General features: G+C 46.8%; 2 protein-coding genes and 1 long non-coding RNA gene across 9 annotated transcripts in view; 2 read left to right on the top strand and 1 right to left on the bottom strand.

The window, feature by feature from the left end:
• Tcp1 (t-complex 1) overlaps window positions 1-1,906 on the top strand; it is a 31,921-nt gene extending 30,015 nt beyond the window's left edge. Inside the window, exon 13 of the mRNA XM_076552874.1 lies at window positions 1,857-1,906. The gene's annotated coding sequence lies outside the window, so the exon portion shown is untranslated. The remainder of the gene's footprint in view (window positions 1-1,856) is intronic.
• Window positions 1,178-20,682, bottom strand: LOC102910854 (acetyl-CoA acetyltransferase, cytosolic). Its single transcript, XM_006978033.4, has 9 exons — window positions 20,543-20,682; window positions 19,894-20,028; window positions 15,261-15,442; window positions 11,933-12,050; window positions 8,097-8,240; window positions 6,703-6,825; window positions 5,587-5,741; window positions 2,533-2,643; window positions 1,178-2,179 (listed from the first exon to the last, which is right to left on the bottom strand). The coding sequence occupies exons 1-9, from the start codon at window positions 20,595-20,597 to the stop codon at window positions 2,009-2,011; spliced, it is 1,194 nt and encodes a 397-aa protein (XP_006978095.3). The 5' UTR covers window positions 20,598-20,682; the 3' UTR covers window positions 1,178-2,008.
• The window catches only part of LOC121823268 (uncharacterized), an 18,720-nt gene continuing 13,793 nt past the window's right edge, over window positions 20,513-25,439 (top strand). For 2 of the 7 annotated variants that reach the window (XR_006064682.2, XR_013045141.1), the window contains exons 1-2: window positions 20,513-20,653; window positions 25,009-25,096. This is a non-coding gene — a long non-coding RNA (uncharacterized LOC121823268). The other 5 variants (XR_013045142.1, XR_013045145.1, XR_013045144.1 and 2 more) reach the window with 5 other exon arrangements.

The raw sequence follows: 25,439 nt of genomic DNA, 5'->3' as shown, positions 1-25,439 counted from the left end.
CCCAGCACTCAGGAAGCAGAGACAGGCGGATCTCTGTGAGTTCAAAGCTAGCCTGGTCTACAAAGGGAGTTCTAAAACAGCCAGGGGTACACAGAGAAATCCTGTCTTAAAAGAATGAAAACAAGTAATAATGATTAGTCAAGCCAGGAAGTATGTCCTAGCTTCAGATGTCTAAAACAGGTGGACTATTTAAGCCACGGAGTTATTAGCATGGTCAGCATAATGGCCTCATGTCACAAATTAGAAAATGATGTAAAGTAGAGAGACTACACAAAGTCCATTGCATATTATCAAGTGTCATATACTGTGTGTAACTTTTTTTTTTGTTTTTTTGAGACAGGGTTTCTCTGTGTAGCTTTGCACCTTTCCTGGAACTCTGTAGCCCAGGCTGGCCTAGAACTCATAGAGATCCTCCTGCCTCTGCCTCCTGAGTGCTGGGATTGAAGGCGTGCGCCACCACCGCCCGGTGTGTGACTTTCATCTAAGACTGTGCCACGGTGCAGGTTAGTGCAAACCATCTGGGCTGTAGTCTATTTGCCAGTGATGCATTGCACTGACTACAGCTGCTGTGACGTCACTCGGGGAGGCATTTCTCACTCCATTATACTCTTTTTGTTTTTAAAGATTATATATATATAATGTGCTTTATCTGCATGTACAACTTTATGCCAGAAGAGGGCATCAGATCCCACTAGGGATGGTCATGAGCCACCATGTGGTTTCTGGGAGTTGAACTCAGGACCTCCGGAAGAGCAGGCAGTGCTCCTAACCACTGAGCCATCTCTCCAGCCCTCCATTATACTCTTAGGGGACTGCTGTTGTGTATTTGGTCCATCACTGACCAATCATGCAGGTGGGGCACATGGCTTCAGTAACTGACTTTTGGAATCCATCTCTATTACAGTTTGCTTATGATTGCCACAGTGCATGTGACTAACTCCTGGCAGGGTCATCTGAGGAACATAGAGGCTTGTTAGGAACGTCCATAATAAATGAACTCTGCTTGCCCAACCTGCCCCAAACGCGTATTTTGCTCCAGGAGTTGTTCGTTGGCTGTACCTCTCAGTTACATGCTGTAAACCATGCTTCTCTGATCAAGCTGCCTGTCCTTAACACACTCTCATGTTCTGGTCTACTTCTGTTGTCATGGCAAAACTCCTGGACAAAAAGCAGCACATGGGAGGAAAGAGTTTATTTGGCTCACAATTCCAGGTTACAGTCCATCATTAGGGGAAGTCAAGGCAGGAATTTAGAGCAAGTAACATCCTATCCAGTCAAGAGCAGAGAAAAACAAATACATCAAAACTACCTGCTGCTCACTTTTCTACTCCCAGAGGTACACTTGTTAGAACTCCCAGTCTTGTGGACTAGAATAGCTGGAACACTCCATATCAGCTTGGAAGAGGTCACTGAATCAGATTTCCACCATTACAGGATTGGTCTTGATTTGATTAATGGGAAGCCACGAGACAACAAGCAAGCAGGGGTGTTTGAACCAATCAATCATAGTTAAAGTGAAGAGCCTGAAGTTTGCAATAGAAGCCCCAATCACCATTCTTCGAATGGGTCATTTTGGGGGCCAGGCATGATGGTTTTAATCCCAGTACTCTGGAGGCAGGTGGATCTCTGGGAGTTCAAAGCCAGCCTAGTCTACAAAGCAATCTCCAGGCTACATGGTGAGGTCCTGTCTCAAAAACAAACAAAAAACCAAAACCAAAACAAACAAAAAAAGTCAATGATCTGATAAAATTGCACCCAGAAAGCAAAGACGATAAACATGGAAGTTACGAAAATGCCGTTCACTCTGGAGCCCTTGATGACTGATTGGATCTCCCTTTTATTTATGGCAGTGTCAGGGGCAGTGTCTTAGCCTTGGGTGACTCACATTAAAGTTCAGCAGGCTGTCCACCTGGGTTCCTGTCCTCACTTTGGTCCTCTGATTTCACCTACTATCTAGTGTTTCACTGATTTAACAAGAACATTTCAAGGCTGATGGCTGTCAGGCAGGTCACCCTCTCTGAACACACATTGCTATCCCCATCCCACCCCCAATGCACAGGGCTGCCACACCACGTGTCCCGCCCATTCTCTCAAGGCTGTGTAACAAGGTCACTAGAATCCTACAGCCAGATGCTCCCAGAGGATGGCCCAAGGCAATGGCTCCTCCATCGATGTTGACCTGCAGGAAAGGAGAGGATCTTAAGTCAGTCTTGTGTGGACACAGGCTAACACCCCCAGTCTTGTCTTTCTCCTCTCAGTGTTAATGCTAGCAAACCACCCTTTCAAACTCAACTTTCCCTGTAAAGCTTAGGAGTAAATACTGCCTGTGACAACTCTGATCCCTTCTTTCTAGAATGTCCTGTTCGTTGTGAACTAACATACTCAGTTCTTTGCTGTGAAAAGCAACAAACAAGTCAACTGAACTTAACTAGTATTGTTCACTTCTTGCCAAGGTAACCTGCCCTGGGAAATAACCTCATTTGATGATTTTTACAAGTTCACTGGCAAACCGCTCGACTTCTTGTTGCTCACCTTCTCGGGGTTTAACCCAAGTTCTTTGGCTATTGCAACAGACACCGCTGCAAAGGCCTCATTGATTTCAAACGCATCAACGTCCTCCAGGGACCAGCCTGCTTTGGCAACCTACAGGGAAGATGAACCAAAATCAGAGCATTCACTACTAACATAAGGGTCTAACATGAAGTGCTGGAGAGATGCTTCAGTGGTTAAGAACACTTGCTGCTCTATCATGAGCATGAGACTTCAGATCCCAGCACTCATGTTAGATGGCTCACAAATCCCTGTAACTCCAGCTCTATGGCATCACATGCCCTCTTGTGGCCTCGACGGGCACCTGCATGCTCGCACACACAAATAATTCAAAACGAAGAAAAGATATGCCTGATATATGTAATATACCCCTCAAAGATACACTTCTTAGGGAACTGCCTACGAAGCTAGGTGTGCCATGGTGGCTTCTGTCTGTAAACCAAGGGCTGAAGAGGCTGCAGTCAGCCTGTATAATGAACCCACCTGCAACCAAAGTCAGTATGGATTATATAGAGAAGCCCTGAGTGAAGCTGACTCCACTCAGACGGCGGATGATGTGCTCTAGGGTGATGTGGTCACACACCTGTAATTTCAGCACCTCAGGAGCACAGCAGGACAATGTCTTACTTAATACAGAGCAAGGCCCAGCCTCAAAATCAAAAGGATGTACTCTAAAACACCCCTTAATGTAGAAAGTCTAAACTGCCCTAAATATGAAACAAACAGCATCTGTTATATGCAGGTGATACAGCATACTTGGATCTGACTTAAAAAAGGAAGTGTAGGGGCTGAGAGATGGCTCAGCAGCAGATGCTCTTCCAGAAGACCCATGTTTGGTTCCCACACTCACACGGTGGCTCGTAATAAAGTTTGTAACTCCAGTCCCAAGGGATCCGACACCTCCACTGGCACAAGCGGTTTGTAGACATATATACAAACAGAACACCCATGCATATAAAATAAAACTAAAATAAAAAAATGATCTGGGGCTGGAGAAAATGGTCCAATGGGTAAAGTACAAATGTCCTGACATCAATCCCCAGAACCTACATTGGAAAACAAAGTATGCTGGGTGGTGGTGGCACACACCTTTAATCCCAATGCTTGGGAAACAGAGGCAGGTGGATCTCTGTGAGTTCCAGGCCAGCCTGTGCTGCAGAGCAAGTTCTAGGACAGCCAGAGCTACACAGAGAAAGCCTGTCTCAAAAAATCAAAACAACAACAAAAACAAACAAAAACTCCATGAGGCATGGTGAGGCACCTGTGACCACACTGCTGGGAAGGCTGAGATGGGCAGACTTGGGGCCAGACAGCCACCCAGCCTGCTTGGAAAATTCCAGGCTATTGTGAGACTTTGTCTCAAAAATGCAGGGCAAGGGTACAGTGCGTGGTCTCAATGACGACAGACCTCACTCCGGAGTTGTTCTCCAGGTCCACAAATATAAGACAAAAACAACTCCTGCAAGTTGTCCTGACTTCTATACGTGCACCAGGCCTACACACACACACACACACACACACACACACACACACACACACACACACACACACACACCAACCAGCAGGTCATACACACACACCCTGGACCAGCAGGTCACTCTTCTTCAGTGGCAGGGTCCTAGATCTGGTGAGCAGGAGGTAAGAAGACAGGAAAGCTGAGGCCAGGATGTTCTGCCCAAGCTATGTCTTTTTCTAAGAAGCACCTTACATACAGTCTCTAGGGTAGAAATGGGACACCAGAAACAAAGTCAGCAGGAAGCAGGCAACGCTGCCCACGGGAACACAGGGATCTCAAGCGTGCCACAGACCGAGCACACAGTGGTCTTGGGACTGATAATTCTAGTTTCTTCATGGGGGAAAAAAACAGGTTTCCAGGAACTGAATCCTTAACTCCTTCAAGGTCTTGACTCCAGCTCCAAACTGGATCTTGCCACATCTGTCCCTGGGCAAGGATACAAAACTAGTTTCCCTTTGTCCTATCAACTGGGCATCTGAGAAGCCTTGGATTGGCCTGGCTCTCAACACACACACACACACACACACACACACACACACACACACACACACACACACACACACACACAAATGTAGTTTTTTAAAAATATATTTAAAAATGCTGATTTTGTGATGAGTGTTTTGCCTGTATGTATGTAAGTACAGCACATACATGCCTGTGGGTTTTAGAAGAGGGCCTGAGGTCCCCAGGGACTATAGAGTTACAAATGGTTGTGAGCTTCCACATGAGTGCTGAAAATTGAACCCAGGTCCCCTGGAAGAGCAGCCAGTGCTCTTAATCACTAAGCCATCTCTCCAAACTTCAAGTATATAGGTTGGTTTTGTGTTTTTTTCTTTTTTTTTTTTGAGACAGGGTTTCTCTGTGTAGCTTTGCACCTTTGCACCTTTCCTAGAACTCACTCTGTAGACCAGGCTGGCCTCTAACTCAGAGATCCACTTGCCTCTGCCTCCCAAGTGCTGGGATTAAAGGCGTGCACTACCACTGCCTGGCTTTTCCTTCCTTCCTTCCTTCCTTCCTTCCTTCCTTCCTTCCTTCCTTCCTTCCTTCCTTCCTTCCTTCCTTCCTTCCTTCCTTCCTTCCTTCCAAGATGGAATGTGTCCTCTACCTTCAGACAAACCCCAAGACACAAGAGCATACACAAATATGTGACCCAAATGTTAGGGAGAGAACTAAATTCACGTAAGGCCTGGGGAATACAATGTTTTCCCAAAAGGCAAACAAGCCGGTAGAAGTAACAACTCAAGCCCGTCCTTACACGTCAGAGGGAAAGGGGAAGGAGAGGTGAAAAGCTTGTGCAGAGCAGAGTTAGCAGCCCTCACAGCATCACCAAAGCCCAGGATGAGGTCCGCAAAGATGAGGCAGACACATATGTAGGAGTCGGGAGGGAGAGGCTGAAGGTTGAGGAGTCCAAGGTTGTTCAAAGTCATCCTGAGCACACAGTAGGTTTGAAGGCAGCCCGGGCTACATAGAACTCTGTCACAAACAAACACAAACAACCAAAAGGCTAGAGTAGGACTCACAGCTTGCTTGATGGCTGGAATTGGTCCTGTTCCCATAATGGAAGGCTCCACACCAGCCTGTGACCAGGAAACTATTCTTGCTAAAGGTCTCAGCATTCGACTCTCGGCTTCTGTCTTCTTCATAAGAACCACAGCAGCGGCACCATCGTTTATCCCTGTAAACAGGTGACCTGGTTTCTACAGTGCTCTCTAACCCCAGGTATATACCCAGGGCCACCTTTTCTACCTGAAACCATTAAGTTACTGACAAGTTAGCAAGGCCCTTTGCTGTGACTCATCAGACTTCAGTGTACTCAGAAGTGGTCAAGGTCACTGGTGATGGTGGCGCACGCCTTTAGTCCCAGCCCTTGGGAAACAAAGGCAGGCAGACCTCTGTGAGTTCAAGGCCAGCCTGGTCTACAGAGCTAGTTCTAGGACAGTCAAGGCTACACAGAGAAAAAAAAGATGGTAAAGTCTAGAGTATGATATTGACCACACAACATTACAAGAGTCTCTTAAAGCAATGGGAGGGAGAGGGAAGGAAACTAAAGAAACAAGCCTAGGCCTCACTCACAGATACTGGAAACTTTCTGGAACTGGAAAAGTAGGAAGAAAAATAGACTCTGAAGTTTTTTTTTTTTTTCTTTTTTCTTTTTTTTCTTTTGAGACAGGCTCTCTCTAGCCTTGGCTGGCCTAGAACTCCCTATGTGTACCAGGCTGGTTTCAACCTCATAGATCTCTGGTTGGTGCAGTGCAGGGATTAAAGGAGTGCCTCACCATGCCTGGCAACTTCAGTTTCCCCTCCCCCAGGCAGGGTTTCTGTGTCGCCCTGGCTGTCCTGGAACTCAATCTGTAGACCAGGTTGGCCTCGAACTAACAGAGTACTGGGATTAAAGGTGTGCACCACCATCGCCCAGACAACTCCCTAGTTTCAATTTTATTCTTTTCATTTGTATGTTTAATCTAGACGTCAAGAAAGCAAATCACTTAAGTATAGATTAAATAGCCAGGCAAATAGAAACTGTAAGCTTTGCCCTTAAACCCAGCTTTAGGAGTCATTTTGTGTAGAAAGACATAATCACTTGGTAGACCTCACCAGAGTTGGCATTTTCCCTCAGTGCCCTTCAGAAATCGAACCTGATGCATTAGCTGGGGTAACGGTTCCCGTCCCATCGGTAAGAAAGTAAGGTTTTAGCTTGCCCATGGCTTCCATGTTACTCCCATGGCGAGGAAACTCGTCAATTTTCACTTCAGTAAGACCTGAAAAAAGTAAAACTAGTTACCTGGGATGAAGACAGAGAAGGCAGAGGGCTGGGATTGGGGACATCTCAGAAATAAGAGGATTCATATTTGGCAGAAAGGTTTATTAACGTTTATCCACTTCCATTCCAGTAGGAATTACTAGAATTACTACATGCTACCCTATGAGAACTCTTCATGAGACAGTCTGGCTGTGTTCCAAATCCACAGGCCTTCCTAAGGACAGAGGTATTTGAATTGTATGTACATGGGTTTGTGATTGCATTGAGCTGGCTAAAACTGAGTGAGACAATCCATCCTCTGTGAGCTGAACATGGATGTCAGTTATTGAAACGGAACTGTCTGCAGATTCTGCTTTAGAGCATGGATAGTACCCTAACATGATGCTTAAGGAGCTGGAGATTGTTTCACCTTTAAGAGTGCTTGCTTCTCAGTCATCATGACCAGAATTTGCACCTACCTCTAGCAGCTCATAAGTATCTATAACTCCAGCTCCTAGGGATCCAAGGCCTTCAAACAGCCTCCAAGCGTATCCATATACATATGTGTGCATATACTCACAAGTGCCCTTCAGAATGTGAATGTAAGACAACACAAGATCAACTCTGCAGAGCAGATGCCATTCCTGAGAGGTCGGAAAGCTGCTTTCTCCTGACAACTACAACTAATGCTCCACTTCTCATGGAAACCACTGGACACACACCGCAGCTGTGGACAGTTTGAAGACGACAGTTTCCCACTGACCATATCCCGTGTAGACAGCATTTTCCATCCAGGTGTGGTGGCTCACCTGTAATCCCAGCAATCAGCAGGCAGAAGCAGGGGGATCACCCACCAGTTGGAGGCCAGCCTGGTCTACAGAGTGAGCTCTAGGCCATCTAGGGCTACACAGCAGGACCATGTCTCAAAGCAACAACATGCAGGGCAGTAATGGTGCACACCTTTGATCTCACCACTCAGGAGGGAGAAGCAGGCAGATCTCTGTGAGGTCAAGGCCAGCCTGGTCTACAGAGTGAGTTCCAGGATCGCCAAGGCAATGCAGAGAAATCTTTTCTTAAAAAACTAACCAACCAACCAAACAAACAAACCGAACAACAATAATAACAAATCATCATCTGCTTGCCAATATTCAGACCTTATATTCAGATGTATAAAGCCTACAAATTGACAACTTGTAAAGACCAGTTCCCAAACGGCCCTACCTACCATCCTTGTAGGGCGTTATTGATGCCTGCAAACAGGCTCATGTTTACTGTGCTCTCCACACTCACCTTTTCTGGAAGACACCAACACTGGCACGATCTCCTTGTCAAAGTGGCCAGCTTTCTGTGCACGCTCTGCCCTGTTCTGGGACAGAACTGCAGCCTGGTCCTGGGCTTCTCTACTCACTTGCCATTTTTTGGCTACGTTTTCAGCTGAGGAGAAGAAAAGGCGAAAACAGCATATTCGTGAGCTGGGTTTTGGTAGCTCAAGTTACTCACATTTAAGCCTCTTTCCCTCTCTATGTCTGCAAACTTCCAGAAATCTGTATCCAGGTTCACCATTGATACTTTTACCTCATTTACTTAGCATTCCCTACATGAACCTTCCGGAAAGTATAAGTCCATTGGTTTTCCCTCTGTGCAGAACTCACAGGATAACACATTTGCTGCCAAGCAAGATGACTTGAGTTTGACCTTTGATGAACATGGTGGAGGGAGGGAATTATAGCAGGTTCTCACTCTTTTTTTTTAAATTAAATCAGGAAATTTAACATTAATACCATTTTGTGCTCATCTTCAAACTTTACCTTTTGTCATAATAAGACTTAACAATAAACCAGCTTGCTGGGCATGACAGCACACAATGAGGCAGCAGGATCTCTGAGTTTCAGGCCATTGCACTGCTTAGGATCTGCTGCTCTTCACTATAAATCTCTTTAGATCTTCAGACTTTCTGTGCTCCTTACGTTTGATATTGGTTTTTATTTTGTGAAGATTTGATTTATTTTATGTGTGTGTGTCTGTATGTGCACAAGCAGAACACAGCATCAGATGTCTGGAACCCAGCCTCCTGACATGGCTGCTGGGGGCTGAACTCTGGTCCTCTGTAATGCAGCAAGCACTTTTTTTTAAAGATACAGTGTTCTGCCTGCATGTATGCCTGCAAGCCAGCAGAGGGCACCAGATCTCATTACGGAGCCATTGTGAGCCACCATATGGCTGCTGGGAATTGAACTCAGGACCTCTGGAAGAACAGCCAGTGCTCTTAACCTCTGAGCCATTTCTCCAGCCCCCACAGCAAGCACTTTTGACATTGAACCATCCAGAGCTAGTTATTTCTGAAGAGTAGGGGCCCCTTTCTTCCATCACATTGTCTTGTGTTTCCTCACTGAATAATGGCTTGTCTGCACAGGTGATAATCAGTTTATCTTGGTTATGGATAATCAGTTATGCTTGGTGCCCTTGGAGAGGAGCTTTCTACATTTTTTAAAAAATTTTATTTATTTAATTTTACAATACCATTCAGTTCTACATATCAGCCACGGGTTCTCCCCCCTCCTACCCCCTCCCCTTATCCCCAGCCCATCCCCCATTCCCACCTCCTCCAGGGCAAAGCCTCCCCCGAGGATTGCGATCAACCTGTTAGACTCAGTCCAGGCAGGTCCAGTCCCTTCCTCCCAGCCTGAGCCAAGTGTCCCTGCATAAGCTCCAGGTTTCAAACAGCCAACATATGCAATGAGCACAGGACTTGGTCCCACTGTCTAGTTGCCTCTCAAACAGATCAAGCCAATCAACTGTCTCACCTATTCAGAGGGCCTGATCCAGGTGGGGGCCCCTCAGCCTTTGGTTCATAGTTCATGTGTTTCCATTCATTTGGCTATTTTACTCATTTTTTTTCAATAATTGAGTAGAACCGAAATTTATTATAAGCCACAGTTGTCCTAGGGACCTCCATTTTTGTTTGTTTGTTTTTTTGTTTGTTTGTTCTGGATAGAGCCCGGGACTGCACATGCTAAACAAGTGCTCTAACAGGAAACTCTGCCTTTAGCTTCAGGATCTAAATTTTTAACGATCATCTTGGAGATGTCCAGGCAGGCAGTCTGAGTATCACTGGAGAAACTGGCTAAGATCCAGGTAAGAGCTATAGCAGCCCCCATGGTCTGCGGGTGCTCTTTAGCTCTCTGTGCTGTTGTTCTCATGGAGCAGAAAAGCCGTGAGTCCCTGTCGGACACGTCCTCAAGACCTCCTTGCAGTCCCACACTGTCTCCTGTGCTTACACTTAGCCTTTTCTTGTTACCCTCTTCATATGACTGACACTTCTCATGGAACCTCAGCCATTGCTACAGCTTTTGAACAAGCTGCTTCCCTTCTCAGGGTTTATTTATCTCACAGTCAAATGTTACTTCTGTTTAAGCTTTATTTATATATAGTCAAGGTACTGACTTTCTAATTGCTTCATCTGTCAACATAGGACGCAAGGACCGAGACCAGTGGTTCTCAACCTTCCTAATGCTGAGACCCTTTACCGTTCCTCATGTTGTGGTGACTCCCAACCATAAATTATTTTTGTTTCTACCTCATAACTCTAAGTTTGCTAACTATCATGAATCATAATGTAAGCATCTGATATGCAGATGGTTTAGGCTACCCCTGAGAAAAGGTCTTTCAGTCACCTTCTTGGTGATTGAAAAGATTGAGAACTGCTGACCAGACACATGACTAACAATACAATTGTGTTACCAGAAGAACTAGTTTATCTGCTAGTCCTTCTCTTACAAGTCAGTATTTGTGGGCTCTGCTTCCTTATTTGATGAAATGAAGGGATTGTAGATCCTTCGACACCAAGGATCTACAAGTAGAGAGTATCAATTTTCTCCTTTCAGTTCCTTGAAGGGAAAATGTGTGCACGACTCTAAATCCACAGGGAACAGCTCTGTCTGTAAGGAGGAGCACACTGAGGAGAGTGGACACTTCACAGTGGCCTGTATGCTGCTGAGCTTCCTAAGGATGTGGTGCCTTTGACCATCAGCTTCCTGGGCAGGATGAACATTTTGGAATATAGTTTTCTTTTAAACACTTTTTAAAATTACTTAATTTATGAATTTTATGCTTGAGTGTTTTATATGCATGCTTGGTGCCCTTGGAGCCCGTGAAATCACGTTGTGGGAGGTAGGAATTGAACATGGGTCCTCTACAAGAGCAGTAAGTGCTTTTAAGTCTTGTTTCTTTTGTTTTAGACAGGATCTAAATGTGGTGTACCCCTGGCTAGCCTAAAACCTCAGAGCACTACAGAGATGAGACTGGTTTAAACTCACGGAGATCTGTCTGTCACTGCCCCTCAGGTGCTGGGGCTAAAGGTGTGTGTCACGGTGCCCAGCCAAGTTCTTTAAAAAGTTTTTATTTAGGTGTATGTGTGTGGGGCTGAACTAGCTTATGTGCACCACGTACATGCAGTGCCTGTGGCAGCCAGAAGGCACAGGATCCCCTGGAACTGGAGTTACAGATGGCTATAGGCCACTTGATGTGGGTGCTGGGAACCAAACTCAGATCCTTTGCAACAAGGCCAGTACTCTTGACCACTGATCCATCATCATTTTACTGGTAGCTCAGCTATGGCATTAGCAAAACGTGCCTTTTAGGAGGTCACTTGCTGCCCGTTCAGGGTCCTAACTTAATTTTCTATTACTATCACACCTTCGCTCTTATGCCCTTAAAACCAGGAGAAAACCTGCCATCCTAGCTTTCCTGTTCTTCCATCCTGTGTCATGTGTGGCTGTTTTGTACTGGTGTCTGCCCTCTGCCAGTGAGATGTGGGTCACACTTTCAGCAAGCACTACAGGGGACGGGAGCGTTAAGGACAGAATGAGTAAGCTACATACACTGGGAAAACACGACCTCTCATGCCTGTGTGTAAGATCTAACCACCAAAGTTCAACTCGGATCAAAGACTTCTATAGCTGTGACGAGCTCTCCAGAATCAAGTCAAAAGCAGACCACAGGGACACCTAGGGAAGCTCCATGAAGATCCAATACCACGAATATCCCAGGACTCTCTGTGAGCTTCGGTATGTCTCAGCTTCCTCACTAAAGCACATGTTGGGCACTATGGTAACCACAAGCCTCACCTGTAATGCCCATGTGGTAGTTGTGAAACGCATCTGTGAGACCATCACAAAGGATGCTGTCAGCCAGCGGCATCTCCCCCATCTTGACTCCTGCTCTCAGGTGAGCCAAGTGAGGGGCCTGCAAACAGGAAGTAAGAACAAGTTAGACTTGGTTGTCAAGAGCCCTCTCCTTAGGATCCCACTCAGCCTCAGAATGGTCTGGACAGTGCTTCCTCCCTTTTCATTTACCCATCAAGCCCTTCTCTCCACTACCTGCTTCCCCAGGTCAGGGCCTGAAACCTCTTGGCATTAGCAGACAATCCCACCTGCCTTCTCTTAGCAATCTATTCCTCTGTAACTTGCCCGTTTCTCTCTCAGACCTGTCCATTCTGTGTCTTCATTCCTTATGGTGTCATTTTTTTTTCTTCTCGAGAAGTAAGTATTACCTAAGGAGATGGCATAAAAACCAGAATCATGTACCTACTTTAAAAAATGTTCTGTGTATGTGCCTGAATGACTTTATGGACACCACGTGAGTGCACACCAAAGAGACCAGAGGGTATTGGAGGCCCTGCTGGACTATGGGCAGATGTGAGGCCCCTGACATGGATGCTAGGAACTGAACTTGGATCCTCTGCAAGAATAATACAAGCCTTTCACTACTGTTCATTGCTCCAGCACATCCAATATCTATTCTGATAGGAGACAGAATACCCATAGGGAGAATACTTAGGGTGCAATATGAACTGAGAGGGGGTTTTTGAGGAGAAGTTATTCTTGACTTCCAGCATTTCAAAAGCAGCCAGCATACAATGGAAAGGGTAATTAATGGGCAAGGAGTCAACAGAGGTGAATCAAAGTACAATGATATCTATGGATGAAGATGACATAATTAAACCCATAATATCATATGCTTATTGTTTTTAAGAAGCAAAGAAGCAAAAGCCATACATTTAAGTGGCAGCTCTGGACATCAGTGTTCCCACCTGTAAACTGGGAATAACAGCACTGACGCCATGTTGGCTTGTGTGAGCACACACAGCAGCCCCAGGTGCAGGCCTGCACTTGACTACATCCAACCAGAAGGACTCCATTCACTTTGTGATCTTTGGCCTCCTCCTGAGCTCTGCAGTTGCTGAACTCACTGATCTCTGACCAGTGGCTCCAAGGTCAGACCTGGAGCTGCCTCCACAAGAAGGTACTGTTCCACTGCAGGGCCAGCTTGAAGGACAGCAATGGGTGACACAGACCGGAACGGCAAGCCTCCTGGACAGGGGCAGCTCCCTGTGATCCTGGTCCATGTTCTTTCCTTTGGTTTTTGAGGTGAGGTCTGGCTGTGTGATCTAGGCTAGTCTTGAGTTTCTGGGCTCATGTGCTTCTCAGCCTCCTGATCAGCAGGGACTGGGCATGCTTCACCATGGGTGGCTTTTACATGTCCTACCCTCTAGAAGATCAACAAGGTCTGGTCCCTGGGGTCCCTCCTGATCAAGGTCCATGACAGGAAGGTTAAGGGGCAACATGTGACTCGACTCTTCCTTACAGAGGAAAAACAGGTCCAAAACAAGCTAGCCCATCTCCTGTTTCCCTCTGGTCTGGGATCTGAAGTGGTAGAGATCTGTCCTCTGAGGCTCCTCGTGCTCTGTGTGCAAATCATGGTCTTGATTATTTGTGTGTGGACTGTTCTGAGCTCTGGCTCCAGGTCAAAAGGAGAAAGAACACTGCCTAGGGATGTGCTGTACCCTGGGCTGATGAGCTGTGTCTAGGAACAGGCTGCTCCAGGTGCACAGAATCCTACCTGACTGGTGTGAGCAGTGATAGGTGGATTTCTGTGAGTTTGAGGCCAACCTGGAATACATGGGGAGTTCCAGCCAGTCCAAGCTACATAGGACCCTGTCTAAATTCTGGGGGTTAGGGAAGTGGCATGGTGGTGCACACCTTTGATCCCTACACTCAGGAAGCAGAGACAGGTAGATCTCTCAGTTTGAGCCCAGCCTGGTCTACAGAGCAGGTTATAGCATAGCCATGGTTACCCGGAGAACCTGTCTTGAAAAACCAATAAATAAATATATGAATCCAAAAGAGGAAAAGAAGAAAAAGAAAGCAAGGCAGTGTCAGTGAGATGGCTCAGTACATCAGGCACTGGCACCAAGTCTGACAACCCGAGTTCAATCCCCACAACCCACCTGGTGGAAGGAGAGAACCCACTCCAGCAGTTGTCCTGACTCCACCTGGGGAGGGCATGTGCCCACTTCCCAGTAATATAGTGAGAAATGTGTTGTATTTACTAATATTTCTCTTTTGAGATTAAAGGTGTGCCCCGCCACACCCAGCCTCTATTATTATTATTATTATTTATTTTTAAGAAGAGGAGAAGGACAGTAGTGCATGATGGGAAACAACCTACCATGGAAATGAAAACCCTGACAGCATCTCAAGTGGAAAATCTGGGGACCTAGCCAGGAATATCAGTCAGGAGCAGTTGCTCCTTTGTTGAACTATCTAATTTTTATTCTTTGATAATAAGTAGAGGAGTTGAATTATGAATTGGATGATTCAGGTGGCCTTCATGACCTTGTCAACTTCCTAAGGATGACACTTCTCAGAAGTTAGTCAATGGCCTGTGAAATAGTCGTTTTAGTGTTCTCAAGATGAATTTCCTGTAATAGACATGTTTATTAACTATTTGGGCATGATAAAAAGGAGCTTTTAAACCTTTAAAGTTGTAAAGAAGACAACTCCTAAAAAAAGCTTTGGCCAGGTGGTAGTGGCTCAAGCCTTTTATCCCAGCACTCAGGAAGCAGAGGCAGGAGGATCTCTGAGTTCAGGACAGCCTGATCTAGAGTGAGATCCAGGACAGCCAGGGCTACATAAAGAAGCCCTGTCTCAAAAAATCAAAATAAAGGAAGGAAGGAAAGGAAAGAGTGAGAGAGAAAGTTAAGTTTTTGATACTTGGAAAATATCCAAAAATTTAAAAAGTTTTTTCTGGGCACAGTGGCATATTCTTGTAATCTTAGCACTCAGGAGGCAGAGCTGGAAAGTACTTAAGGCTAGGTTAGACTACATAGCAAGTACTAGGCTAGCCTCGGCTACATAGTAAGCAGGGACAGCAACATCTACTCTTGTGGGTTTGTTTCAGAAAACTGTATGCTTCTGGAACAACAGCTTAGAAAAGTTATCCTCTGCCTCCTCCACTGCCTGGCTGACAGGCTGTTCTTCACACAGGATTTCTCATGCACCCTGGAGAACAATGAACATTCATTCAGGCACGGGTCCAGGCTGAGTGGCTGTCTGTGTTCCTCAGCAGGACATGCACCCTGCCGAGGAGGATGGTGGGCCCCTAGGCACTTACCTTGCTCATGTTCTCCATGCCTCCTGCAACCACAATGCTGGAGTCGCCTATGGCTATGGACTGGGCTGCCAGGCACACGGCTTTGAGGCCTGAGCCACAGATCATCTGGCAGCTCCACGCTGGAACCGAGTAGGGGATCCCTGCCCCCACACTGGCCTGGCGAGTAGGATTCTGCCCACAACCTGGAACAGGGAACACGGGAGCCTCTAAGCCATCAGGGGAAAAGGTAAAAATCGGGGACAAGTGAGGGCTGAGTCAAGGAGATGGCCTGCCGCCTCCCATGCCTTCAGGCCAGCTCAGTTCTCTAGCAGCACAGACGCCTGTCTCCTCTCTGCCTGCCACTCTATACTGGGACAGATGGCACCTTGTGTGACTCCTCCACAAGCAAGTTCCCAACACCTTAGGACAGAACCTCGAGACCTTCACCTCTAGAGAGGGCCAGACTTTTCCTCCTAGTCGGGAAGACAGGTAGTTAACACCAAGGGTAACAGCCAGCTAGTTCTGCTGCCTGTAAACACAAGGCGTAATTCAGACTTGGAGAGCATTTTGATCCCAGAGGCTAGGTATGACGCTCAGAACAAAAAGGGGGGGTTACTTAAAGAGAAATTCTGTGCATAAAAGCTGTGTAGAAGCTGGGCGGTGGTGGCGCACGCCTTTAATCCCAGCACTCAGGAGGCAGAGGCAGGTGGAGCTCTGTGTTCGAAGCCAGCCTGGTCTACAGAGTGAGATCCAGGAAAGGCGCAAGACTACACAGAGAAACCCTGTCTCAAAAAACCAAAAAAAAAAAAAAAAAAAAAAAGGTATGTAGAAAATCATGCTGGTGTGGTAACTCACACCTATAATCCCAGCATTTTGTCAATTGCAGCAGAACGTTCACAATTAATTTGAGGCTAGTCTGGGGACATATTAAGTTTTAGACTAGCATGAACCAAATGGTCAGTTCATAGTAATCTGAACTACATAGTGAATTCCAGGCCAGTCTATACTACATAGTAAGGCCTTTTCTCAGAAAATAAAAAATAAAGTTAAATCCATGTAACAAAATTAGAACCAACAAATGCCTGTCTGTAGTTTACCTGAGATATCCTTCAGTTGGTAAAAACAAAACAAACCACTTCCTTAAAAGAAGCAGCAGACGGTGGTTGCACACGCCTCTAATCCCAGCACTTGGTAGGCAGAGTCAGGTGGATCCTTGTGAGTTCGAGGCTAAGCTGGGATACAGAGTGAGTTCCAGGAAAGTCGAAAAGCTACACAGAGAAACCCTGTCTCGAAAAACCAGAAAAAAAAAAAAAGAAGAAGAAGAAGAAGAAGAAGAAGAAGAAGAAGAAGAAGAAGAAGAAGAAGAAGAAGAAGCAGAGAAGAGGACCTTCTACTTCCTGTTGCCCGCATATCAAGATGTAGAAGCTCCTTCTCCAGCACCACGTCTGCTTGCAGGCCGCCATGCTCCTGCCATGATAGTGGACTAAACCTCTGAAACTGTGCACAGCCACCTCAGTTAAATGTTTTTTCCTTTTTCCAGTTAAATGTTTTTTCCTTATGAAAAAGGAAAAGCAGCAGCAGCAGAGAAGGGATGGAGTCAAAACTTTGCAATGCTCTTAGCTGAAATGTCACTGTATGATGAATGGCAAAGAGTGACCCTCTTTGCAAGTTTCTGATGCACCCGCATCTCTGACCTTTCCTTGACGTGGAACAATTCTTCATACACTGTAAATATGTATTACTCTCAGTTAATAAAGAGCTGATTAGCCGATGGCTAGGCAGGATTTCTGGGGTAGAGAGAATGCTGGGAAGAAGGGCAGAGTCTGAGGTGTCACCAGACAGATGGAAAGAAAGGAGGACATGCAGGAGAGGTAAAAGCCACAAGCCTTGAGGCTGCACATAGATTAATAGAAATGGGTTAAGTTGTAAGAGCTAGTTAGTAATAAGCCTGAGCTATTGGCCAAGCATTTATAATTAATAATAAGTCTCTGAGTGGTTATTAGAAGCAGCTGCTGGGACACAGAAAACTCCGCCTATATTTCCTTAGTGTGTTTGCTGGAAAAATACTAACCAATGGGGCAGTGTCAAAAACTGAGAAACTGTATTAATTAGTGTCATTAATCTGAGGTTAGGCTGGAAGTGAAAAACACATAAAATTATTCATTTTTTTTGCCCTCAGGAGCTAGAGGCAGGTGGATCTCTATGAGATCAAGACCAGACAGGGAATCAGAAAATTTTCTGGCTGAGGGTAGTGGCTCATGCCTGTAATCCAAGGAGTTAAAGGTAAGAAGTTTGCCTCAAGGATTGCACATGTTCAAAGCCAGTTGGGCTACAGTATTAAAATTAAAAATTAAAAAATTCTAAATTAAACTAAAGATACTATTGAATAAAGGTATTATTATATAAGGTATCTGTTTTTTAAACAATAAATGTCATAAATATTTAGGCAAATAACTACACACACACACACCCCTTTCCTAGTTCCCATCCTCAAGGTACTTAGGGCTCAGAAGTGATTACTGAATATGATAGTGCTAACTTAGCCAAATATGAGCCCCATAGCAGAGACCTGACATAGACAGTGTTATCGCTAGCTGGAGAGATGGTACGGTGGTTAAAAGCACATATTGTTCTTGTAGAGGACCCGAGTTTCCAGCACCAACATACAACAGTCTGGCTTACAATGGTCTGTAATTATAGTCCTAGGGGATCAATGCCCTTTCAGTCTCCCTGGGCACCAGGCATGCATGCAGTATATAGTCAAACACATAGACAAAACACTACATACATAAAAATAAACACTTATATACATGTATACATACATATATGTACAGTACACACACTTTTTATTTTTTTTAAAGATTTATTTATTTATTATGTATACAGTGTTCTGCATGCATGTATGCCTGCAGGCCAGAGGAGGGCACCAGATTTCATTGTAGATGGTTGTGAGCCACCATGTGGTGGCTGGGAATTGAACTCAGGACCTCTGGAAGAGCAGCCAGTGCTCTTAACCTCTGAGCCACCTCTTTAGCCCCCACTTTTTATTTTTTTTTAAAGAAAGAGCCAGGTGGTGGTGGTGCATGCCTTCAATCTCGGCCCTTGGGAAGCAGAGGCAGGCGGATCTCTAAGTTCAAGGACTTCCTGGTCTATAGAGTGAGATCCAAGACAGGAACCAAAACTACACAGAGAAACCCTGTCTCAAAAAACAAAACAAAACAAACCAAAACAAAAACCCCAAAAACCAACCAAACAAAAAACGAATCTCAAATGCTCCAAAGTATGAAACTTATTATTTTTTTTCTTTTTTCCATGCAAGGTGCTGAACCTAGTGGCTTGTGTGTACTACACACGTGCTCTACAACCTAGGAACCCCATGCTGGGGGAAGGACGAAGTTAAAGCCTGGCAGCAGGCAGAGGTGGACAAAGATTTTACACACGTTGACGACCTGTCAGACCACTTTGTAGAGACCAGAGGATGGGTCAATGGTGGGTGGGGCCATAACTTGACCAGGCTGTTTAGAAGTACAGATCTCCAGCCCTCCATCTCAAGTTTAATCTCACGTCTGGACCATGAAAAGAGATGTGAAAGATCATTGGGTCTCTTTGCCTCTCTTCCCAGTTTAGCCAAATTAAATAAATCTCCCTTTTCTGCAATTTATTATCCCTTTTACCGTTCCCGCTAGCTTACAAAAGAAAACTGACTGAACCTGGCTTCTTGAGATAACAATTGTGACACCAAGTTTGGTAACAATGATACTTGAATACACACACACACAGACAGATGTTGCAAAATCTGGTGAGGGGATCTGAAATCAAAACAATTCTGGCTCCAAGTGTTTCAAACATGGAGTAGTCAGCCTGCACACCTACAAATGGGCAAGGTCTCAGACAGAGTAAGAACAGAAGTTTTTTAGATTTATTTATTATGCATACAGTGTTCTGTCTGCATGTATGCCTACATGCCAGAAGAGGGCACCATATCTTATTATACATGGTTCTGAGCCACCATGTGGTTGCTGGGAATTGAACTCAGGACCTCTGGAAGAGCAGCCAGTGCTCTGAACCTCTGAGCCATCTCTCCAGCCCCCAGAAGTCAGTTTTGAATAGTAACAATGAACAGAAATTGGTTTTGAATACTAACACTTCAGGCTCCAAATCAATTATCAGCACGGAATGGTCAGTCAGTGGTCACTGGTCTACAAACCCAGCAGGAATCAGAGGTCAAGTGAAGGCATTCTTAGACTCTCCTGTCTTCTTCCAGGGAGTGATTAAGCTCCCACGAGTGAGGAACAGCCTATCTCATGACAAGAGGACAAGGGTATACCTGTTCTGTAAAGCCAGCCTTCCCGCTGCTGGCACAGTGCCAGGCCCACACACTTTGACCAAATGTGTGGCATTTTAGAGGCATGTGGAGCACTAAGCATACTCTCCTAAGCACCGGGCTGATCATCAATGCTGCTAACAATGCAAAGGCAGTACAGATCGGTGGTCTAGGAACATCAGCTTAGGAAGGAGGGGGGACAGAAAGGATCCTGGCGGAGGGAACTCTGAGCCAAGAAAGGTGGCGGTGGCGAGTGTGTGTGTGAGAGTGTGCAAATAAATGGTCTGTTTCTAATGAGCCTGACTTCTCCTGGGGTTACTGAGGAGTTACCTGCCGCCAAAACGTGTCCAAATATGACCTCGGACACCTCTTCTGGAGCCACCTTGGCCCTCTGCAGGACTTCTTTGATGACAGTCGTCCCCAGGTCGTGGACGGGCACAGTAGACAGGGCACCATTGAAGGAGCCTGTAACGGAATGGGGAAGAGGGATCTGAACCCAGAGCACACTGAGGACCACCGAGGAGGAGGAGGAGGAGGAGGAGGAGGAGGAGGAGGAGGAGGAGGAGGAGGAGGATGCGGCATCATGCTCTCCATGCACAAAAGCCTGGCGCCGGGTCGGGCCAAGGCGACGGGGGCTTGGAGGACAATGCCAAGGCCGAGGCCTGCCCCGATCCCCTGCTCGGACCACCCGCTCCCGGCCCCCACCACCACAGCGTGACCGATGGCGCTTGGCAGAGCGGGCCAATCAGAGATCGGGAGAGAGAACGCGTCCCAGGGGCAGCCAATAGGTGAGTCTGGCAGAGCGGTGGTTCTACGGCCAGGAACCAATCGCAGCGCGAGGGGCGGGGCCGCGGGCGAGGCGCGAGGCACAGGTCCGTGGCGTCCGCGGCCGGCCGGCCGCCCCCCGTCCCGGTCACGCGAGCCCGGTTCTGGGCGCCCGGGTCCGGGGAGGCCGAAGCGGCCCCGCGGGGACACTCACCTACGGCGGTCCGCGCCGCGGAGACGATGACCACGGGGTCCGAGCCTGCGTTCATCCTGCGGCTCCGCTTCCGGCCAGCCAGCTGTCAGCCAGGCGCCGTGTACGACTGAGGTAAAACTTCCTTCAGCCTCCTTGGCCGTGCTGGGGGCGGGGCTATGGCCTCCACGCCACGCCTCCGCGCCACGCCTCCACGCGCCTGCGCGACTCGCTGGGTGGGCCCAAGTCCCCGAGGTGGGTGGGGTTGTAGACTCTGGTGGTGTGCGATGGGGTTGGCACCCGCGCGGCGGGGTGTGTCGGCTTAGGGTGGGCGTAGGCGATCCAGGGGTGCCGGGTTGGGCGAAGGGAGTCTAGGGGTGTCGGGGAGCGATGTGGGGTGCCGGCGGTCCAGGAGTCTTAGGTGGGGTCGGGTGTAAACGGTCTAGGGGTGTCGACCTGGGCGGGGTTCACACTCCGGAGAGCCTCGCCCAGCCTTTCCTGGGTAGGCACGTCCCGCCCCTCCTGGAAGGTCCTCCTCAGCGCTGGCCGCTTCCAAGAGATCCTTAGGGCGGCCGATCGCTGCTGTTTCAAACCTCGCGGACTTCTTACGCAGCCAAAGTCATTCTGTTAGGCTTGCTTCTTACCTGTGTGCCTCGTGTCGTTCACGCCTTTTGGAGACTCCCTCTGGCCACTCTCAGCCCGCTCCCACTCTCCAGCTCCTCCACCACCACCCACCACCACCACCACCACCACCACCCACCACCACCCACCACCACCACCACCACCACCACCACCCACCACCACCACCACCACCACCACCACCACCACCACCACCCACCACCACCACCACCACCACCACCCACTACCACCCACCACCACCCACCACCACCCACCACCACCCACCACCACCACCACCACCACCACCACCACCACCACCACCACCACCCACTACCACCCACCACCACCCACCACCACCCACCACCACCCACCACCACCACCACCACCACCACCACCACCACCACCCACTACCACCCACCACCACCCACCACCACCACCACCACCACCACCACCACCACCACCACCTCCACCTCCACCTCCACCGGCCCTCTACAGTGCCCTTGTATTCGGAACGGAGAGTCATCTTGGTTTGCTTCTGCAGCTTGCTGGCCCACAGAGAATGCCACCTATTTAGGAAAGCGGAATCCTGTGCTGGAAAGGAGAGGCTTTTTCTAGGCGAGTCTCGCAGTGAGCGGGAACAGTGGTCGGTGAAGTAAGAGAAAGGTACCACAGGTTGTGAGGAAAAACTGACGTAAGCTGGGGCCTCCTCCTGAAATGTATACTGAAAAATCACTAAGATCTTGAGAGATGTGGATGGGTCAAATAAAATGGGTAAGTGTAGACGCCTGAGATGGGGCTAAAGAGAACACTTTCCCGCTCGAGAAATCCTTAGGGTCTGCCATTAGTGGTCCTCCCCGTTGCAAGCGCTCACTTTAAGTCTTCCCTTTGTAGTAAGTAGTTTGGATTGTGCTGCCTGTTCCCACGAGTGCAATAATTTAAGGGACTTACCCGTGCTTTGTGCTTATTACATTTTTAAAGGATGTATTCATTCTTACTCTATGTGTATTGATGTTTTGCCTGCATGTGTGTCTGTGTCCTGTGCATGCAGTGCCCGAGTAGGCCAGAAGAGGGGACTGGAGTTAGAACAGGTTGTCAGCTGCCCCACTTGTAGGTCATAGGAATTGAATTCCAGTTCTCTGGAAGAGCAGTCAGTGCTCTTAACCCCTAAGCCATCTCTCCAAACCCCCAAGTAATAAATTATTTCTTTCCTAGGAAAAAGAGAAAAATCAAAGGAAACTATTGCTCTTTTCTCCATTCATTATTTTTAGCTTGCATCTGGCCCATGCATGGCTCTCAGTAGACGATTGTAAGGAGCTGTAATGAAGACTTCACAGTGTTGCTGCTGCTCATTCAACAAAAGCAGTTAGCTTCTTGAGATCTTCTCCTCTGCTGGTTCCCAGTAGAGTCTCCAGGCAGGAGACAAATGAAAACACACCTTGTCCCTAAAAGAATATATTCCTACTCACTTTTTATGTGTGTTTATGTGTGGAGGCCTGAAACTGGTGTGAGATCTTTCCTAACTGTTCTACTTTTGAGGCATGAGCGATCAGTAAACCAACAGCTAACCAATGCAGCCTATCTAACTAGCCAGCTTGATCCAGGGATCCCGTCTCTACCTTGAGACGGGAATTATAGGAGGACTTCCACATCCACCCAACATTTATATGAGTTCTCAGAATCCAAACTCTGGTCCTCTTGATTGCACAAATGCTTTAATCACTGAGCAAACTCCACAGAACCATAATATATATATGGGTCATGTAACCCAGTCTACCCTTGAGCTCCTGATTCTCCTGTCAGTTTTACAAATGCTCAGATTATAGGCCTGTGCCCCCTCACCTAGCTCATATCCATTTACTCTTAAGCACAGAACATAAGGGATATACTAGTGTTCATCAGACTTGCTGCCTAAAATGTGCTCGGCATATACAATAGAACAGTGTAAGAAGGGATCAAGAATACTATGTAGAGCCTAATAGAGGAAACTGGAAACTAAGAATTATATGTTTAAGTAGAGAGATAAAATTAGGTGTAAGAGCTGAGGGGACACAAAGGTAGGGCTTAGGAAGGCTTCCTGGAGGAAGTAAAATCTAAGCAGAGTTCAAGAGATTTCTAGCTTCTCCAGAGAAGGTTATACCATTCATCAAGTCTTCAGATAGAAGAAATAAGCTGAAGAGGTAGTCATAATGGCTTTGGATTAGATGTGATAAATTAGATATTTTTATAGAAAGTTTAAATAGAGAGGGCCAGTCTGCTCATAGGCAACAAGGTTAGACAGGATTTGAGAGCTGTCAACATCACGGGTGGTAACTGAAGTGAGGGGTGGACACGGTGCTTCCCGGGGAGCTGCCACAACATTGGGTATGAGGCAGTCAGGGTAAGCCCACAAAGGGGACTGAAGAGTGGCCAGAGTCATGGGAAACAGAGGGCTGCAGAGATGGCACAGTGGCTAAGACCACTTACTGCTCCTGCAGAGAAATGGGCTTGGTTCCCAGCACCCACATGGTACCTCACAACTTGCTGTAACTCCAGTTCCAGGGGATCCAGCATCCTCTTCTGCCCTCTGCAGACACTAGGCATGTATGCAGAGGAGAAGATCTCAAGACGCTAACTGCTTTTGTGAATGAGCACCAGCAACACTGTGAAGTCTTCATTACAGCTTCTTACAATTGTCTACTGAGAGCCATGTATGGGCCAGATGCAAGCTAAAAATAATGAATGGAGAAAAGAATAGTAGTTTCTTTTTATTTTTCCTAGGAAGGAATCATTTATTATTTTGTTTTACAGTTCCAAAGGGATGTCTATCATGGCAAGGCAGCAGGCAAAGGAAACATGGCAGTAGAAGGAAGCTGCTGGTCACATTTTAATCCTCGCAGGAAGCAGAGAGCTAGAATAGTTTTGCTGGTGCTGTGTTTTTCAAAACAAGGTTTCTCTGTAGCTCTGGCTGTCCTGGAACTCACTTTTGTAGACCAGGCCGGCTTTAAACTCAGAGATTTGCCTGCTTCTGCCTCCTAAATGCTAAGATTAAAGGCATGCATCATAATGCCCAGCTTTTTTTTTTTCCTTAAATATTTGTGTTGTGTATGTGTATGCACCCCACGTGTGCAGGAGCCTGTGGAAGCCAGAGGGGGATCAGATCCCCTAGAACTGGAGTTCTAGATGGTTGTGAGCCACCTTATGGATGCTAGATCCGAGTTCTCTGCAAGAGCAGTCAGTGCTTTCCACTGCTGAGTCTTCTTTCCAGCCCCTGGAATAGTTTAACACCTAGATTCATATGCTGCTAGGCTAGCAGAAGAAAAAAGATTTTAACAGTGTTACAGACTACTTGTCCTGAAGTGGTCTTGCAGTCATTCTAGGGTTGTTTCATGAATAGTTGCAGGATTCCAGTTATCAGAAAAATGCTGTTTTGTGAATATTATTTTTACAAAATGCCATATTAAATACAGTTGAGAGGAGTTCATGTGTTGAAGTCTCTTTAATAAGCACTTTTATACATGCTCACATTTGTCTTCCCAGCATTCACTCTGAGAAAGTAGCTTCAGGTTGGCCTGAATTCTCAATCCTGCTTCACCCGACTCCAAGTGTTTTGATTAGACAACAGCAGACAACAACCAGGACCAACTGTTCATTCACCAAACTGCGAATATGACAGCTGTCTTCTGATGTTAGATTTGCACTGCTTTTAATTCCTTTTGTCCATAAACTTTTTCTGGCCATGCTAGGGATAACCTGGGCTCTGACCATGCAAGGCAAGCACTCCACCACTAAGCCACACCCCTGTCCTCAGGTTGCTTCCAAGGACTGTACTTAACCAAGCTTGTTGTCTTAGCCTGCCCTTTTTAACTCTACTTTTATATCATGCATTCTTTCAGTTACTGCATAGCCATCACGTTTGATCACCCCCAGCTCTAGTCTCCAAATTTTGGCACAGCAACCTCCAAGACTGTCCTCCTCACTCAGGTTTGTCTTGTTTCTTCCTTTTATTCAGAAGGGCGAACACAGGCAGGAAAACATGAAGGTAGCCTGCCATATTTGGAGTGGATATTATCAAGGGACACTCAATGATAGTTCTCTAAAGGGCAGCCTCAGTGTTACTAAGTATTGAAGGTGTCATTACCATATTTTATGAAAAGGACAATGACGAGGTGCTGCAGTTGCACAGGTAGGGAGAAGAGGAAGAGAAAGCAGTATCATTTGAGTTAGCCATGGTGGTCAGCCATGTGGTGGACGAGCTCCTACATGGCAAAAATGAGTCTGGGGGCTGAAGAGATGGCACATCTGTTTAGAGCACTTGCTCTTACAG

Source organism: Peromyscus maniculatus, chromosome 16, assembly GCF_049852395.1.
Source record: "Peromyscus maniculatus bairdii isolate BWxNUB_F1_BW_parent chromosome 16, HU_Pman_BW_mat_3.1, whole genome shotgun sequence".
NCBI classification, from domain to species: Eukaryota; Metazoa; Chordata; class Mammalia; order Rodentia; family Cricetidae; genus Peromyscus; species Peromyscus maniculatus.
Note: the sequence above shows the minus strand (reverse complement) of the source record. Positions and strands in the feature narration are given on the sequence as shown.